Source organism: Syngnathus floridae, chromosome 8 (assembly GCF_059516105.1).
Source record: "Syngnathus floridae isolate MCC-2025c chromosome 8, RoL_Sflo_1.0, whole genome shotgun sequence".
Taxonomy (NCBI): domain Eukaryota; kingdom Metazoa; phylum Chordata; class Actinopteri; order Syngnathiformes; family Syngnathidae; genus Syngnathus; species Syngnathus floridae.
Window position 1 is genome coordinate 6,330,340 of NC_142420.1, and position 16,058 is coordinate 6,346,397.

Sequence of the window (16,058 nt, forward strand, 5' to 3'; positions counted from 1 at the left end):
ACTAACATGCTATCCGCCAACACGAAGCTTGTCACCGACAGGAAGACCCTATGTCGTGCACACACTTCTTACCTAAACTCCAAGTGCGTGTCAACGCTGTCAACTGTGCACAAATACGTCTGGTCATGAGGCTTTACTCAGCTACAGCAATACGGGAAGAAATAGTTCACGATCCCTTTAATGACTGCTCGGAAATTCCTAAATCCACTAAAAACTGTCATGGCTTCACATTTGATAGTAAACTATTCAATATGTATTTTCGTCAAAATTTAGTTTTGTTGTGTTTTTAATGTCAAGTACGCGTATATGTGCCATGGCTCAGTAAATATTGGGCAAGATAAGATTTATGTCAAAAGTACTGTATTTAGTTGTCCTTGATTTATAAAGTTCACCATTTTTATTAAATTGCATTTTCATATTTAATTGAGCTTTTATTATTATTGTTGTTGTTATATATTTTTTTATAACTGTATTTACTTAATTTATTAAATAAATTGGCTTTAGTTATGTACAAAACGGCATTTCATGACGTCGAATTGAAAACAATAACTAATGGTTATGAAGCGTGACGAGTGCCTTGGAGGGGCGGGGCCACGGTTGAACCTGCGACGCGTGATTGAAGACAAAGTTTCCCACTTTCACTTCCTGTTATACCTCACCCCGACCGCTCATAAGTGCGAGCACAGATTGCAGGATGAGCCATCCGTAACACTCACCACCTCCAATTTACGCACGTCAAAAATGGCGTTTGTCTACCCTGCGCGCTTTACTTTTACAATCTAGAGCGCCTCTTATCCTTATATAACCTAACGCATCGGACAAAGCGGTGGCGAATCTTCGAAGATGAGGAAGCCAGACGTGAAGGTGGTGCTTCTGGGGGACATGAACGTTGGCAAGACGTCTCTCCTGCACAGGTACACGGAGAGGAAATTTAGAGACACCATCAGCACCGTCGGGGGAGCGTTCTTCCTCAAACAGTGGGGGCCCTACAACGTCTCCATATGGGACACCGCTGGTAATTCCTGCTCTCAAAAGTTTTTTTTTTTTTTTATGTGTGTTCTAATTCCTGTGGGTTTATTCACGGTGTTAGCCCATTGACGCGTAATTCCCGGAGTTGAGGCAATCACTGGTATGTGACCTCCAGTCTGGAGCCGATGGGGACTGTTGGCACAAGGCTTACTTACCTGTGTGATAAACTGGACAAAGTGTCTACTTTGTGCTTTTAGATGGTGGAGGCAGCTGCCATCTTTGTAAATGAGTTACATTTTCCCAACTTGACTAATTTTCCAAAACCTGCAGAGTATTATAGTCTGTGACAATATAAGTACAAAACACTGATTTCAGATGAAGAATGGGGGAAAAAAAGCTTGTTATGAAAGGAAACATGTCAAACATAGCAGACTTTGATGCTAACATATATATTTTTTTGCTTTTGTGACACCGCAAACTCATAAGACAACATAAACAAGACAGAAAGGGATTTTGATGACAAGACGTATGCACTGTTGTGAGAAATGGTAATAACTGATCAGTTTAAGTGGATAAAACTCAAAATATGCAATATTAAACATCTCAGAATATCATTCATTTTTAGAAAATGTACTGTCGAGGTCATGCTGGTGTCAAGATAACTTGTTGGTCTTACACAGCCACCGGGCTACTGTTTATGTAACATTGTGTGATTATTGTGGATTTAAACGATGGTGACTGATGCAAACAATTACGAAATATCGGAGTTCATCCGGAGGAAAATCCAAGGCCAGTGTTCCAGTAATGTCATGAGTAGGTGTCCACATTGTGATCACTTCCTCTCCCTCTGTGCTGCTCATTCTCAGCAATTTCTGATAGATTCTTTAATGATTTATTTGGAAGATGGCCTTATGAATTATAGCGTTATTGTTTGGGGTTGAATGAACACTTTGTGAGTGATAAACTGCCTTCTCTACTGAGTATGAATTAATTTCTAAAGCTCTGTGACAAATCCTGCCTCAACAGTCACAGACATTGTCCATTATCGCTCATGCTAGCAATTGATTATTCAAGCTTCTGTCGGGGCTAATCTGAACGATCATGATGTTTACTGAACGTGCTAGCTGTGACATGAGTCATTACGCGGCCCGCTATGCAAACATGACTTGCTGAAATACTTCAGTAAGGTAAGATAAGGAACGGTTGGCGAGTCACATCCTGTCTACGTTTCCTTGACCTCTCCCAAGACTTAATCGTCGGGTTTAGTGGGTGACTTTGCTTATGATTTGCAAGATCAGCGGTTCTGGGAAAGAAGTTTTCAAAACAAACAAACTCCCCGCTGCTCTCCATCTTTTTCCGTCTACCGTTTTCATTTGGGTTGGCCGAGTTTGTTTCACAGCAGTGTTTTTAAGGATCTTGCCCTGTTCCTCTTAATAGTCACATGATGGTGTCATGACAGGAAGACTTTATGCATCGTGTTGCTATTTCCAGAAGCACAAGAACATCTCATCAGTCCTTAAAAGAATATTTTATGAGAAATATTCTCACATCCTCAGATCTATTCTGGGATATCATTGTGATTTTATTGTACGTATCCCTAATGACCCCAGAGAAGGTGGTTCCTCACATTACATTGTTGTGAAATGACATTACATTAAATATTTTTGAGTTGCTCAATTGATGTGTGAAGAAATTCTTGTAGGACACAACTTTTCCAGGCAGTAATGTTGCATATGAACAGCTGATCAAAGGATCACCGCTCAGTGAGATCAAAATCTTAATCAATATTTATTTTCCCCATTGTCAATTAAAAAGTCAAATGTTGAAAAATAAATAGAGCGTAAATGGCTGGAATTATATTAAATAGATGGCAGGACTAGTTCTAATTTATTTATCCTGTGAGGGGAATTAGGGATTCACAGAAGAGCAGATTATTCAAGTTTTAAACACTTGCGCAAGAAGTAAGCGCTTGTTAGGAACCAAACACTTTTTATAACTTTATTGCTGAATGAGGTTTTGTACTATAACGGGGATTGTTTTTGTTTCAAAACAGGTGAATTGTGACCCAAACTGTCTTCAAGTATTTTTTTTTCTCAAGACACCTAAAGCATTCCAGGTTACATGAGGTCGAGGAAATAGGTGTGGACTGTACCTTTACGTTTGACAATAATAAGAAAATGCACTTTGATCCAGCTCTAGTTCAAAAGTGGGTCAGTCATAATCAGACTTAGAAGTGTCTGCACGTCCAAACTTAAATTATTCCTCCCCAGGTCGGGAGCAGTTCCATGGTTTGGGCTCCATGTACTGTCGTGGTGCGGACGTTGTCATCCTGACTTACGACGTCACCAACTGGCAGAGTCTGGCCGAGCTTGAGGAGCGCTTCCTGTCCCTGACGGACACCGCCAACCACGAGTGTATTTACGCCGTCGTGGGCAACAAGGCCGACCTGACGGACACTAAAGCCCAGCTGTATCAGGAGATGATCGACGCGAATCCAACAGAATCCGAGGAGGACAGATCGAACGTGCTGTCCGCTTGCCCCACGCCGCCCGCCTCACCCTTGTCCATCCCCAGCGTCACATTCCCCAAGCAGGTCACTCGCGAGGACGCCTTGGCGTTCTACGGGCGGATTCTTCGCTACAAGGGCTTGGATGAGAGGACCAGCCTGCCCGCGGAGACGATGATCTTCGAGACCAGCGCCAAGACTGGCTACAATGTGGACACTCTGTTCGAGTCACTCTTTGAACTGGTGCTCCCCTCCATGCTGAGGAAGAGGAAGGAGTACCACAGGTCTGACACCGTGGACTTGGACATGTGCAAGAAGGGCGGCGGAAAGCGAGGACGATCGACCTGCTGCTAGGACCCAACCAGGAAGCCCCGCAGGAAGAGTTTTAACACGTGATGGGACCGCTTAATATGTGAATTGACAAAGAAACCACTAGCCTTGATCATGTCAATGATTTCTTCATACTGTGAAGCAGCATCTATATGACAAGTCATCCCAATGACTAAAAATCAACGTCTGCAGAGAATAAACACACTTTAGAATCCAGAAATGTAATTTTCATGAATTACACTAACCTAATTGCACTAATTATTACCTTGTAGCTAGCATAGTACACTGTCTTAAATAACACTTCTCATTTAAATGTTTTCAATTTTCAGACTTAAATCTTCTCTTTTCTTCATTAACACCAATTTATTCCGTTTTGTAAATGTCCTTAAGTTAATGACACACAGCTATGTTGAAATTTTAAGTGTAATGAGAATAAAGATTTTTATTTAGCTGTGGTTAGTTAATGAAATCACACAAAGGACTCTTAGAAACAACATTTAATCTTTTACATTATACTGCAATAATAATGAATTTCAATGAATAAGTATTGTTTGACTGATAATTATCTGGTGTGTTTGCAAACAAGGGGAAAACAGACCATACTCGAGCGGGTCGACCATTTACAAAACATTGTTTTTCAAATCTATTGCGGGGTCCACTTTAGTAGAGGAAAATTTTTTAAATCCCCCCTTTATACAAATCAAGTGGCCTGTGGTTGCTGTTGCACACATCTGCCCTTGAAACACTTGAAAACTGCCAAGTCCCCTGATAAGAAAAAGGTTACCCAAGGACCTTGGATCCAAGTCCAGGCTGTTTACGTTCTGGCAGTTGAATTAATCATTAGCAGATTCTGAGTCGAGAGTGACCCTGAAAATACATTTTGCTGCAGTCGACTTCATCGAGATAATAACCTCAAAATTAGAATCAGTGCATTTCGTATATGACGGTTTGCAATTAACATTTTGGCTGATAGTTCATGTGACACGCAAACGACTCATCGGACGTAATACAGAGCGTAACGATAGTGAAGGCCTGGTGGGCAAGCAGAGTTAGTGGCTTAAGGATAAAGCTGGATGCAGTGCAATAGGAGCAACGAACAGTCTCTGTGTGATTGCCTGAGGTAATAAGTTAAAACAGTAAGCACCATTACACATTTAGAATCAACATACTTGTTTCTCAAGGCACCAAACAGTCATTGCGTATATGAGCTTTGTGACTCAGGCTGGGGCTGTTGTGCTTTACACTGATCGATGGCGGCCAAATGACAACACACAAGGCGTCTCCTTTCACAAGTTCTTCATGCAGACTTGGCAGCGGCTGATGCGCGACAGGAGCTGGCCCGCTTTGAGCGTCTCTGATGCCGGCTCGGTGTGGAACGACTGATCTATGGAGGTGAGCCAGAAGCTGTGCTTGTTGGCGAAGTAGTGACACGTGCCTTTGGCGCCGTTGCACTCGATGAACGGTGACGTCCGGAAGTCTTCCAGGCAAGATCCGGGCGATGACAGCGACTGACCCCCGCCCTCGTTTCCAGCTGCCGTGTGCTAAGAGGTAAGAGGTAATTGATTTGTCATTTATTTGGCTGCAGACAAAAATAAGAATACGTTTATATTTTGCATATTCCAGAAGATGTGACTTCGCTCACTGCATACTCTTGGAATGGAATTTTATTAAACTGCACTACTCACCATGAGGAAGGAGTAGCCAATCCAGAGGCTGCGCCATCCAGCGGGACACTGCGGAATGGTGATGTCCTGGCTGTGCACGGCGATAGCGATCGACGGGGCCTCGCAAACCGAGCAGCGGCTGATGTAGGGTTTGATCTCGCCCTCCTCCACAGGCATCATGGGCAGCGGGGCGGTGGTGGACAGCCAGTAGGACTTGTCGTTCCTGCTGGCGTAGTAGCAGATGTCTCCAGGGTTGCAGTAGAGGAAGGGCATGGTGCTGAAGCGGGGAAGGCAGGAGCCAGCCAAACCTGACAAGAACAACACCAAGGTAACCCATAGTTGGTTCATGTTCATCAAGCGCAATGTCACTTCAATTCTGCCGGACTCACCAAGATCCTGGTTGTGAGCCTTTTCTTGGCCTTCCAGGTACAAAAGACTGTATCCATCCCATAGTTTGGACATCCCCACGGGGCACATGGGACTCTGCTCAGACTGACTGTGCTTCACCAGCAGGTAACCCACACTGACACTGCGGCCGGGCATGCCAGGTAAGCCGGAGACACCTTGTTTACCCCGGTTACCTTTGACCAAACACAATGCAAAAGTCAATAAACTGGTACAAACAGCTACTTAAAATCTCAATAACTACCCCCATCTATAATACTAGTTGGAGAATAAATCAAAAGTGCAAAGATAAACTTTTTTGTCCTCAGCTATCCGTTGTAGTTTCTGGGTTTATCAATTCAACACACCTTCATAAAAGAAGATTGATAAAAATCCAATTTGGTAACAAACCAGTTTCCTGCCTAAACTTGCGCCTACCTTTTAATCCTTTAATCCAGGACTATTAAATGAACACTAATCCTCATCTGCCCTGATCAGACGTACCCTCCAATCCTTGCAAACCAGCATGGCCCACTTGGCCTGGCTCTCCACGGAATCCAGGCGTTCCTGGTGTTCCACTTATTCCCGGCATGCCTTTCTGCCCAATGGGTCCAAAAAAACCTGAAAATAAATAAATAACAGAGCCTGTCAATTTCATCTTTTACTTGACCACAGTTGGAGAAATATTTTTAGACTTAATTCAATTTATTTAAATGTTTATATAATGTCTTATTTAAAATCACAACAAATATCAGTGTTCAAAAATGAAAACTTAAAAACATTTAAACATTTAAATTATTGTTACATTATTTATTCAATCTTTCCGTTCATAAAAAAATTAAAACTGACCAGCATCCCCAGGGGGTCCCCGTGGTCCTGGTTCGCCTTGAATGCCTCTCGGTCCTTGAATACCCTGTGGTCCCGGACGACCCCTCTCTCCTGGCACTCTGCTGGGTTCTGCAATTGGACCTTGGTTTCCTGGCAACCCACGCAAACCTGCGGGCCAAACATATTTAAGCGCAAGGACAAACTGGACTCTAACCAATAACAAGTCTTAAGTAATAAGTTAATCATTTACCTGGTGGTCCAGTATCTCCTTTAGGGCCATATGGTCCTCTCTCTCCCTTGACCCCAACCTGACCAGGGGTCCCCATTGAGCCCTGTTCTCCTTTCTCACCTATAAGAAAATACAGGAAACTAGAAATGTAATGAGATGTAGACGACCACAATACTATATCCGGAGGAGTGGATTTGTGATTCGGTCATTTTAGCGTACTGTACCTTTCTTCCCAGAAATTCCATGTGGTCCCCTATATCCACTTGAACCTAGCTCTCCAATGAGCCCTTTTCTACCAGGGACTCCAGGATGCCCTAGAACTCCAGATATACCCTTTTCTCCCGAGGAGGCATCAATACCTGGAAACCCTCTGGCTCCAGGGAAACCTGGGAACATAATTGTAGGGTTCATAAATATTGCATCTTACCCTACACAACTATTCTAAGTAGCCCTTTGCTACTTCTACCATAAAATTTGGATAAATATGGTTTTACGCTTCTCCTCTTATGAGGCCTGTGGGTCCCGAGCTCCATCAGAGCATTTGAATTAATTGTCAACTCAACAATTGTAACTATGATGGTTTTGGTTGTTGACCCAGTATAGTCTCACCCTGGAATCCTCGGGGTCCAGGAAAGCCCTTATCCCCCAGGGGTCCTATTCTGTCTTGTTTTCCATCTGGTCCACTTGGCCCACGGATTCCTGATAATCCAGGCTGACCTTTGTCACCTGAACACACCAAACGCAGTCTTTAGCCCAATGGCTCACTAATATACACATTGGTCAACTGAAAGCTTAGTAAGTGGCAGAAAAACTTACCAGCATCTCCTTGCAAGCCTTTTGAACCCGCAACGCCTGGCACACCTGCCTGGTTGTTGGGGTTGCCAGCCTCACCCTTCTCTCCTTTGGGTCCTGGGTTGCCAGATGGTCCAGTAGTATCCAAACCTGGCAAAATCACAACCAGAAACAATGGTTTTCCTCAACTTTGGAAACTGCAGCATCAGTTTGAATAGTTGTAGGAGCATTGGCTAATCGCTATTAAGAAATAACATGCTGCAAAATTACCTGCAATTCCAGAGACACCCTTTTGTCCTTTTAATCCATCTAATCCATACAGACCAATGACACCAGGGAAACCTGCACACATTGGTAAAATAAAAAATGAATGTAACAGATAAAATTATCAGCCAAAAAATAGCAACGCTGAATCGATCTGATCCTTTCACCTTTTGTTCCTGGAAAGCCTGGGAAACCTGGCTGCCCCACTTTTCCAGTCAGCCCAGCAAAACCCTTCTGGCCTTTGTTTCCAGGAGTTCCTTTCTGTCCATCAGAACCTACATTTTTATTAGAAACGATTTAATGGAATACTGTTTGAATCTAATTCAGTATTAAACAGAATAAGAGAGAAAAGAATAAGATAAACCTCTTACCGGTATATCCGACATCACCCGCATCACCTGTCTGTCCCCTTTTCCCTTCGATACCATCAAAACCAGGAAGTCCTTTATCTCCGGCCAGCCCAGCTAATCCTTTCGCACCTATTTGGATGATAGCAATAATTTGATAACAGTACAGCGATCCCGAGAAACACTATTAAGCATTAAAGCAAATATGGTATGAATTATACTTTATGGTACCTGGGTTTCCTGAAGAACCAACCTCTCCTCTCAGTCCAGTTGCTCCTGGAATGTCTATGCGAGGGCCACTCTCACCTTGGGTCATATAAAAATGTCAAGTGATAATGAACAGTTTTCAACAAGTACTGTTTAGTTGTAAGTCAATTTGAAGTTTGTACCTTTGATTCCCTTCTTGCCCTTCTCCCCTGTGGCACCATAAGCACCAGGGCTTCCTTTGACCCCCTAAAGGCAAGAACAAGACATTATAAATGGACAAGTGATGAGTAATATGTGATAGTAGAATAGACCATGTGATAAATAGAAATGTTATAAATGACAGACAAGAGATTTCAGACATTTGACAACATATTTATATCGTCACCTTTTTACCACTCATCCCATCAAAGCCAGAAATTCCTTGACTCCCGGAATACCCTGGCATTCCTTTCAACCCTGGTAGCCCCTGTGCACCTGGATCACCTTGGAAACCCTTTTCATGACTGGGTTCTCCAGGGAACCCATGTCCTCCCTCACGACCCGGAACACCAGGAAGGCCCTTTGAACCTGTGGAAATTGGTTATGTGAGGAAGTAATATGATAAAAATGCAACATTATTTGGCAATGAGTTGTCATTGTCTGATTAACCTCTTGGCCCGACGAAGCCTTGGTTTCCTAGATTTCCACGTTCTCCCTTGGTTCCTTTCATGTCGACTATCATCTGGGCAGGGATCTCTGGCTTCTCACCAGGTGGGCCCATTAACCCGCGATCACCTGGCAATTAAATAATCAGAGGATGAGATTAAGTAAAAAGCCTCTCTAATAATGGCGGATATCACATTTTAGAAAAGACGGATCCAGCACCTTTTTCTCCAGTTTTGCCCGTCATTCCTTTTGGACCAATTTGTCCTGGCAATCCAGTCTCTCCTTTTGTCCCGCCGACTCCTTTAACGCCTGTATTACCAGAGACCCCGCCAAAACCTGACATGCCAGGAGACCCTTTGTATCCTAGAAATTGAGAGGCATAGTGTCACCAAAATACTCAAATACTGGACATTTGGGTTAAAATATTACACAAGTAAACATCAATGGAACCGACCTTTCATTCCTGAAGGTCCTGGTTTTCCATCTGGCCCAGGCAGCCCTGCGTTACCTGGCAAGCCGTTCTCCCCGAGAACCCCATAGTTACCTGGTTCCCCTGGGAAACCTTTTATTCCAAATGGCCCTGGAGCTCCCGGGTCTCCCTCTGTTCCCCTTTCACCAGTTAAACCTACATAACAGTATAAGTGAGGTACATTTAATATGAACAAAGAATTGCTCTCATGGGTTGGGGTTCACCTGGTATTCCAACAGCCCCCGGTGGCCCTGGTGGACCAGCGTTGCCAGGATCACCAGGGTAGCCATAACTGCCTGGTGGTCCAGGACTTCCTTCCAGACCCCGCAGGCCTGGAGGGCCAATGTCACCTTTGGGACCAATCATACCAGGCATGCCCCCCATTCCTGGAATGATAGAAAGAATAAAACTTCACATAAAACCAAACCTGTAAGGTCGACCAAAAACTGCACCACCAAGCATTTCCTGGCTTTTTCCCCCTTTGAGTCACTGTGTGATGTAATGATGTATTTTAAAATATGCCTTACCTGGATAGCCTAGTTCTCCCTGATCTCCAGCTACACCCTTGCTCCCTTGAAGTCCGTATGGTCCTGGGTCACCAGGAGGTCCCTGACTTGCGCCCAATACTTCTCCGTGGACACCTTTATCTCCAGGTGATCCGATCCGTCCGGACAGTCCAGGCACGCCTGGAGAGCCAACTGACCCTTTTCTCCCCGGCACGCCCAACTCACCGCGGGGACCGGAAAAACCTAGCAGAAGGCATCAATCGACTTAATACAGCAATATGCTATGGTCATAAACATGAGGTTTCATGGATTCCATAGCAGTTATAGTTTACCTGGTGGTCCAGGTTGACCACCTGGGCCGTAGTTTCCGCTTTCTCCTTTATGTCCCTTTACTCCAGAAAGACCTGGCAGACCTTTGTCACCCGGAAGACCTAGTAGTTGAAGATAATAGTAAGTCAAGCTAACTAGCTGCCAAAAAGCAAGACCACACTGGTGCTTCTGGTCTTTACCTGTGAGACCAGGTAATCCTCTGGGTCCAGGAGAACCAGGTAGTCCAGGAGGTCCTGGGAAAGTTCCACAAGGACCTAAAGAGAAATTATGACGTCCAAAAAACACATTAATTAATTATCATATCATGGTTATGTCCTGAACTAACTGTACAACAAAAAATACGGTGACTTTGTCTGGTGCCCAGCGTGGATTGTGTTTATAGATGCAAAACCATTATCTTTACATTAGCAAATTATACCGTTGTACGTTTATCATCAAACTGAAAGCAATTCAATTCTGGCAAAAAAATCATGCACACAAGGCAAAGCACATAGAGACTTAAAAGCATCATTATGCCCGCTACCTGTTACATCCCATTGTTCTCCATCTCCTGCTGGACTACAGCCGCCTTTCAGTCGCAAGAGAAACAGAACGAGAGAGGCATTCGGTACAAGAGTTATTCAAAAGCATAAGCATTATTTTGCAAACAAGCTCAGCCCGAGCTGGTTTGACGGCTGCAGGCCCTGCAACAAAGGCGTCAACTGGAGGCACAGCAGCAAAAGTAACAGTACAATCGTAAAATATAATCATCATGCGCCATTGCTTTTAATTCCCAAGCCATGAATACTCTTTTTGGCAAATTATTTGCCAAAAAACAACGAGAAGAGCTTATATGAGGATTAAAAAAGTGTTAAGACTTAGTAAAAAGAAAATTAGATGAAGCATCAAATGAACCTGTGGAGCTGATGGGTCATTGAATCAATCAGCTTCCTCTTACCTGGGCTACCAGGTGTTCCTGCAACTCCAGGATAACCATCAAGACCAGCATCACCAGGTAAACCAGGCTGGCCTTTGATACCCTCAAGCTCTGCACCTGGCTCTCCTCTCAGTCCAGGTGCACCAGCTCGACCTGGTACACCAGAGAAACCTTTTTCTCCTCTTTGTCCTTTGGAATCGTCTCCCTGTTCACATGAACGACACCTACTATCACCATCCGAAGGAGATGATCGATTATTTTAGGAATGAATGAATACTGGACTCACCGGAAGACCTTGACTGCCATGAAACCCAGGCAGACCAATTCGACCCGGAAATCCTTGCTTTCCCAGTTCACCATCCTGCCCCGGAATCCCAGGATCTCCACGATAGCCTGTGGACATTATATTGCATCCACATGAAAAAATATATATGGACACTATACAGGAAAACCGTTGATTATGGGGAACTGGTTGCTGCTTAATCGTAACTTAAAGCAATCGAGACAACATTAGCACTTGGCTAAAACTATTAGTGACAATCTAGTAAGTATAGCACACCTTTCTGCGTCGCTACAGCCGTGTCTCCCTTTCTGCCTCTCGGACCTGGCTGACCAATGACTCCTGGAGTTCCCTGAAATAAGTCGTTGTCATCATGGGGAGTGAGCAAAATCTTGAATGTCTGATTTCTCTTACGGAGAATCCATCCACTCCTGAGGGTCCCAGGTCTCCGGGGTCACCCTCCCGTCCAAACTCTCCAGTCATCCCGGGGTCTCCGACTTCACCAACTGGCCCGAGTGGCCCTGGTGGGGAGGTGTTAACGGTGCATTCACATTGCCCGTGATCCCCTAAAAATACAAAAACAACAAATTCACTATAACTTCAGATAACAATTTCTAAAACAACACTTATTTTGTATCCTGCAAAAACAGTACCTTTGACTCCCTTAAAACCGGCATTTCCAGGCCTTCCTCTACCACCAGGAGACCCCTTGAAGAAATCTCCCCCTTGATACAGAAACGTCGGTACATTTAGTCTTTAATCCCTGCATCATCACATGGTGGCAGTGCTGATCTGTGACTCACAAGATCCTTTGGGCCCCTGAGGACCTCTGGAACCTGGGCGACCAGGGTTGCCCGGTGGTCCTGCACTGAGAGCAGGACTTCCTTTTTCCCCCTGTTGGCCTTTCTCTCCTGGCTCCCCCTTTCTTCCAAATGGACCGGCGTAATCAAACACTGACCAAACAAAGAAAATCTTCAAACACTTTTGATCCCAGGGTTGTGTATTTCCTCATATTGTGTTTTATTTATGCAACTGAAGAAAGTACCTTGGTCTCTTCCTGTCAGTGGACCACAAATGATTGTTTGGGATTTACAACATTGCGTACATATTACAGTAAACTTCATTTCTACCGCAGGATGATGATTATCATTCATCAGTCAGTTTTTTGCTTGTTTGAGCCAATCAGATTTTTATCCAAGGCGTGGCATTTATTCTATCAACTGGACACTAACAGCTTTTGTTTTTCGTTTATTTTTTTAGCACTATTTGATGGAACAGGACATATGCAAAACAAGATCTGTTACTCATTTACTAAGCAATATTGTGATCCTTGTTTCTTATTGGTATCACAAACCTTGCTGCTGCGAAAATGAAGCGGTGCGTCCTGGTGGTCCAGGAATTCCTTGGTCTCCTATTGGTCCCCTCTCACCTTGGGGACCTTGCTCACCCGGTGGACCAAGGGCACCAGCTTAGAACATTAAAAAACAAACAGCTATCATTATTAGCGTCTGGGCATAAAAAGAATAAAAACAAAATGAGCGGGGGGGGGGTTAATTCACATACCTGATGAAGACCAAGGCCAAAATCCAGATGAAATCAATTCCCCAGCTTCACCTATCACTCCCTAAAATACAAAATTAGTACAACTCATGTATTCTCCACAGATTTGGTCTGATTTGGTGTGTCTAACCCTAACCCTAACCCTAACCCTTTAATAATTTCACAATTCAAAATGAAAATATTCACCTTTGGACCAGGTCTGCCGACTTGTCCTTTATCCCCCGCATCCCCCTAAAAGAAAGCCTCGTTAACACCTCTGTAATCGATTACCTCCTCAAGAGGAGCAGCATGGGTCATACAAGCGTACCCTTGATCCAGGCTTGCCGGGTGCACCAGGTAGTCCCTAGAAATCCATCCAATGCAAATTAAAAAGATAAAATGAAACTCGGGCCTCAAAGCAGTTTGACTGGAATATGCAGAAATGTTCTCACCCTTGATCCAGGGAATCCCGTAATTCCAGTTTCTCCTCTGTTGTCAGCCTGTAGTTAAGCAACAACAATGATACCATCATGTGATCAAATGATCGTAGTAAGGAGCGAGAAGAATCAGCAAGCGCTTACCAGATCTCCTGCTTGTCCTTTGAAACCTTTCGGACCAGGATGGCCCTAAAACAATGCAGATATTTTAACACCTTACAATTAAGATACTTTTTTTTTCATGCAGATGAGTGACAGTGGAGCAAATGTACGCACCAAGGGTCCGAAAGGGGGCTGACTGTGGGGATGAGTGGAGTTTCCTGGCGGTCCCGGGGGTCCAATCTCTCCCTGTGGTGCAAGAAAGATGACATAAAAACATGAGAATGCTAAATTAACTAAATTAGCCCCATTTTCTATTTCCACAAATTGTATCTTAGCCCTCCCATTTACTCCGAAGACCTCTACGCTATACTTTATAAATTCAAACTTGGGCTTATGTGAGGGTGGAAGTCAAAGTTAGAACTCCACTAGTTATGTTTTCCTCAGTAGAGAAAAGAATAAAACGCTGAGACATCTATTTGAGCGGAGGGCACTAGTTGAGGATATTCCAGGACACCTGACATATCCCGACAATTATGTAGTCATCCCGAGCGGTCACTAACCTGGTCGCCCTTCATCCCCTTGATTACATTTGTCACGGCCTGTGGGGAAAACACAAGGACAGTAAAAGCATCAAAGTGTGACTAAAGTCATCCACATGCAAATTTGACCACTTAAATGAGTCTTGAATACCTTTGGTCCACGTGGACCTGGTGGCCCGGGTTGACCCTAGAAGAGGACACAAACAGAAACATTTTACCACTTACATGTAAGAAGTCTTAAAATAATATTATGATTATTATTATTTTAACCTTTGGTCCTGGGATCCCTGGGTTTCCCGGCCATCCTCGGTTACCAGGAAGGCCCTGCCAAATGTCACAAACAATCACTAGGTATGTCTACAACTGGTTTCTCTACAATATAGAGCAGATCTGGGCAAATGCCAGCTCATAGCATTTGCCCATTGTCCAACATGTCTTACAAATTGTCCATTGGTTCCCGGTGTGCCTGCGTCTCCCTGTGGAGAGATGATCAAAATATTCATATGCAAAAACGGGCTTGGCGTGTCAACATCAAATATTTCGTATAGTTTATTCTTTACCCTGAATCTCCTCATGTACACGGTGACATCCAAGGAGTCGCCCTTCTCCCCTTTCCTGCCCACTTGTCCCTGACAGGAAACATAAAATCAAGCACTGGGAGTACAACTTGCAAGTGACTACCAAAACCTTAATGGAAGTCCACTTACAGAAAAACCAGGTGCTCCTTGACGTCCCATTTGACCCGGGATGCCGGATTCCCCTGTTGTCCCATTACAGCCGTCTGCTCCGGGCTTTCCTCTGGGCCCCGCTTGTCCTGGATGACCCTAAAGAAAGGAATGACCATTTCAATATGAACCTACTTTAAAATATGTACACAAAAAGTTACTTACCGGAATTCCATCATTTCCAGAGAAGCCAGGTACACCTGTCATTCCCTGCGGAGAAATAATTTAGCATGAAATAAACATGTACGGAACCTCCACCGCCACCACCCAAAACCCCCCAAAACAATTACATAGACAGATTTACCATATTTCCTTTGGGTCCAATGTTGCCATTCCGTCCAGTGTCACCTTTGTGCCCCTTTGGCCCTTGGATGCCTGGATCTCCTGGTCTCCCCGGCGGCCCAGTGATGCCTTGGGGACCAACAGGCCCGTGTTGACCCTGAAGGAAATCGATAGCAAGCTTGGATCAGTTTGATATAGAGTGGTAGAGCAGACTGGAGTTACTTTATCACATCTTTCAGTGACTGTTTAGAATTTAAAGACCGTGAAGTCTTTCTGTCAGTTGAAACTCTTTACACCCATCTAGTGGTCAAACATTGTTACTACACCAGCAGCCTCCCCACTCCAAGAAGAGTTGCATATTGGACAAAAATAGCCACTGGAATTAAATACAAAGATAAAAAAAAGAACAACAGTCTTGTTGACATGCTTTTTTCGTGCCTCTGCTGGGGGCAGTGGTGGGGGTCTGAGACATTGCTTGAAGTTGAAGCGGTGGCTGAGGGAGAAAGAATGACTTTGCAAATGATTGCAGAACTTGTGGTGGGTGATATCATGGGAAACGGCGTTGTTTGTTTGGTCTGAAAGTCCAAAAGGTCAGCCAGCGACGACCGCTGAGGTCAGGGGGCCAGGACGTGTTCTTGTGAGAACCAACAGAAACACCCACGGACAAATAGTTTGGGGGCTCCGGCCAAGTGTCTGTCATTGAATGTCACCCTCTTCAATTCATTTGTTGCTTGTGGTGGGAATCGAACAAATACAAATACTCATTGC

The 16,058-nt window shown here is 44.2% G+C and overlaps 2 protein-coding genes across 3 annotated transcripts in view; one reads left to right on the forward strand and one right to left on the reverse strand.

Annotated features, from left to right (window-relative positions):
* The first annotated feature begins 629 nt into the window (after window positions 1-629).
* Window positions 630-4,254, forward strand: rab20 (RAB20, member RAS oncogene family). Its single transcript, XM_088382857.1, has 2 exons — window positions 630-1,015; window positions 3,240-4,254. Exons 1-2 carry the CDS (start codon window positions 844-846, stop codon window positions 3,827-3,829), a joined length of 762 nt encoding a protein of 253 aa, XP_088238983.1. The 5' UTR covers window positions 630-843; the 3' UTR covers window positions 3,830-4,254.
* Window positions 4,255-4,287: 33 nt separating this feature from the next.
* The window catches only part of col4a2 (collagen, type IV, alpha 2), a 31,531-nt gene continuing 19,760 nt past the window's right edge, over window positions 4,288-16,058 (reverse strand). The window contains exons 5-48 of one of the 2 annotated variants that reach the window (XM_088382844.1): window positions 15,313-15,447; window positions 15,174-15,218; window positions 14,991-15,107; window positions 14,844-14,912; window positions 14,724-14,759; window positions 14,554-14,607; window positions 14,435-14,470; window positions 14,305-14,343; window positions 13,919-13,990; window positions 13,787-13,831; window positions 13,658-13,705; window positions 13,534-13,569; window positions 13,413-13,457; window positions 13,230-13,290; window positions 13,021-13,134; window positions 12,470-12,619; window positions 12,320-12,391; window positions 12,081-12,232; window positions 11,946-12,018; window positions 11,673-11,779; window positions 11,408-11,591; window positions 10,994-11,038; window positions 10,650-10,724; window positions 10,473-10,571; window positions 10,162-10,383; window positions 9,859-10,020; window positions 9,620-9,790; window positions 9,385-9,528; window positions 9,169-9,294; window positions 8,906-9,087; window positions 8,703-8,766; window positions 8,545-8,619; window positions 8,338-8,445; window positions 8,134-8,241; window positions 7,973-8,044; window positions 7,727-7,852; window positions 7,520-7,636; window positions 7,135-7,296; window positions 6,932-7,030; window positions 6,703-6,849; window positions 6,358-6,474; window positions 5,859-6,050; window positions 5,491-5,777; window positions 4,288-5,346 (exon numbers count right to left, since the gene is read on the reverse strand). In XM_088382844.1, the coding sequence (XP_088238970.1) occupies window positions 5,092-5,346; window positions 5,491-5,777; window positions 5,859-6,050; window positions 6,358-6,474; window positions 6,703-6,849; window positions 6,932-7,030; window positions 7,135-7,296; window positions 7,520-7,636; window positions 7,727-7,852; window positions 7,973-8,044; window positions 8,134-8,241; window positions 8,338-8,445; window positions 8,545-8,619; window positions 8,703-8,766; window positions 8,906-9,087; window positions 9,169-9,294; window positions 9,385-9,528; window positions 9,620-9,790; window positions 9,859-10,020; window positions 10,162-10,383; window positions 10,473-10,571; window positions 10,650-10,724; window positions 10,994-11,038; window positions 11,408-11,591; window positions 11,673-11,779; window positions 11,946-12,018; window positions 12,081-12,232; window positions 12,320-12,391; window positions 12,470-12,619; window positions 13,021-13,134; window positions 13,230-13,290; window positions 13,413-13,457; window positions 13,534-13,569; window positions 13,658-13,705; window positions 13,787-13,831; window positions 13,919-13,990; window positions 14,305-14,343; window positions 14,435-14,470; window positions 14,554-14,607; window positions 14,724-14,759; window positions 14,844-14,912; window positions 14,991-15,107; window positions 15,174-15,218; window positions 15,313-15,447 (4,845 nt within the window). In that variant the 3' untranslated portion in view covers window positions 4,288-5,091. The remainder of the gene's footprint in view (window positions 5,347-5,490; window positions 5,778-5,858; window positions 6,051-6,357; window positions 6,475-6,702; window positions 6,850-6,931; window positions 7,031-7,134; window positions 7,297-7,519; window positions 7,637-7,726; window positions 7,853-7,972; window positions 8,045-8,133; window positions 8,242-8,337; window positions 8,446-8,544; window positions 8,620-8,702; window positions 8,767-8,905; window positions 9,088-9,168; window positions 9,295-9,384; window positions 9,529-9,619; window positions 9,791-9,858; window positions 10,021-10,161; window positions 10,384-10,472; window positions 10,572-10,649; window positions 10,725-10,993; window positions 11,039-11,407; window positions 11,592-11,672; window positions 11,780-11,945; window positions 12,019-12,080; window positions 12,233-12,319; window positions 12,392-12,469; window positions 12,620-13,020; window positions 13,135-13,229; window positions 13,291-13,412; window positions 13,458-13,533; window positions 13,570-13,657; window positions 13,706-13,786; window positions 13,832-13,918; window positions 13,991-14,304; window positions 14,344-14,434; window positions 14,471-14,553; window positions 14,608-14,723; window positions 14,760-14,843; window positions 14,913-14,990; window positions 15,108-15,173; window positions 15,219-15,312; window positions 15,448-16,058) is intronic. The other variant, XM_088382845.1, reaches the window with a different exon arrangement.

Bases quoted from the DNA above. Each gene is read 5' to 3' on its own strand.
- rab20 (XM_088382857.1), top strand. From the start codon at position 844: ATGAGGAAGCCAGACGTGAAGGTGGTGCTTCTGGGGGACATGAACGTT. The intron at 1,016-3,239 runs GTAATTCCTGCT...ATTCCTCCCCAG, and splicing joins CTCCATATGGGACACCGCTG to GTCGGGAGCAGTTCCATGGT.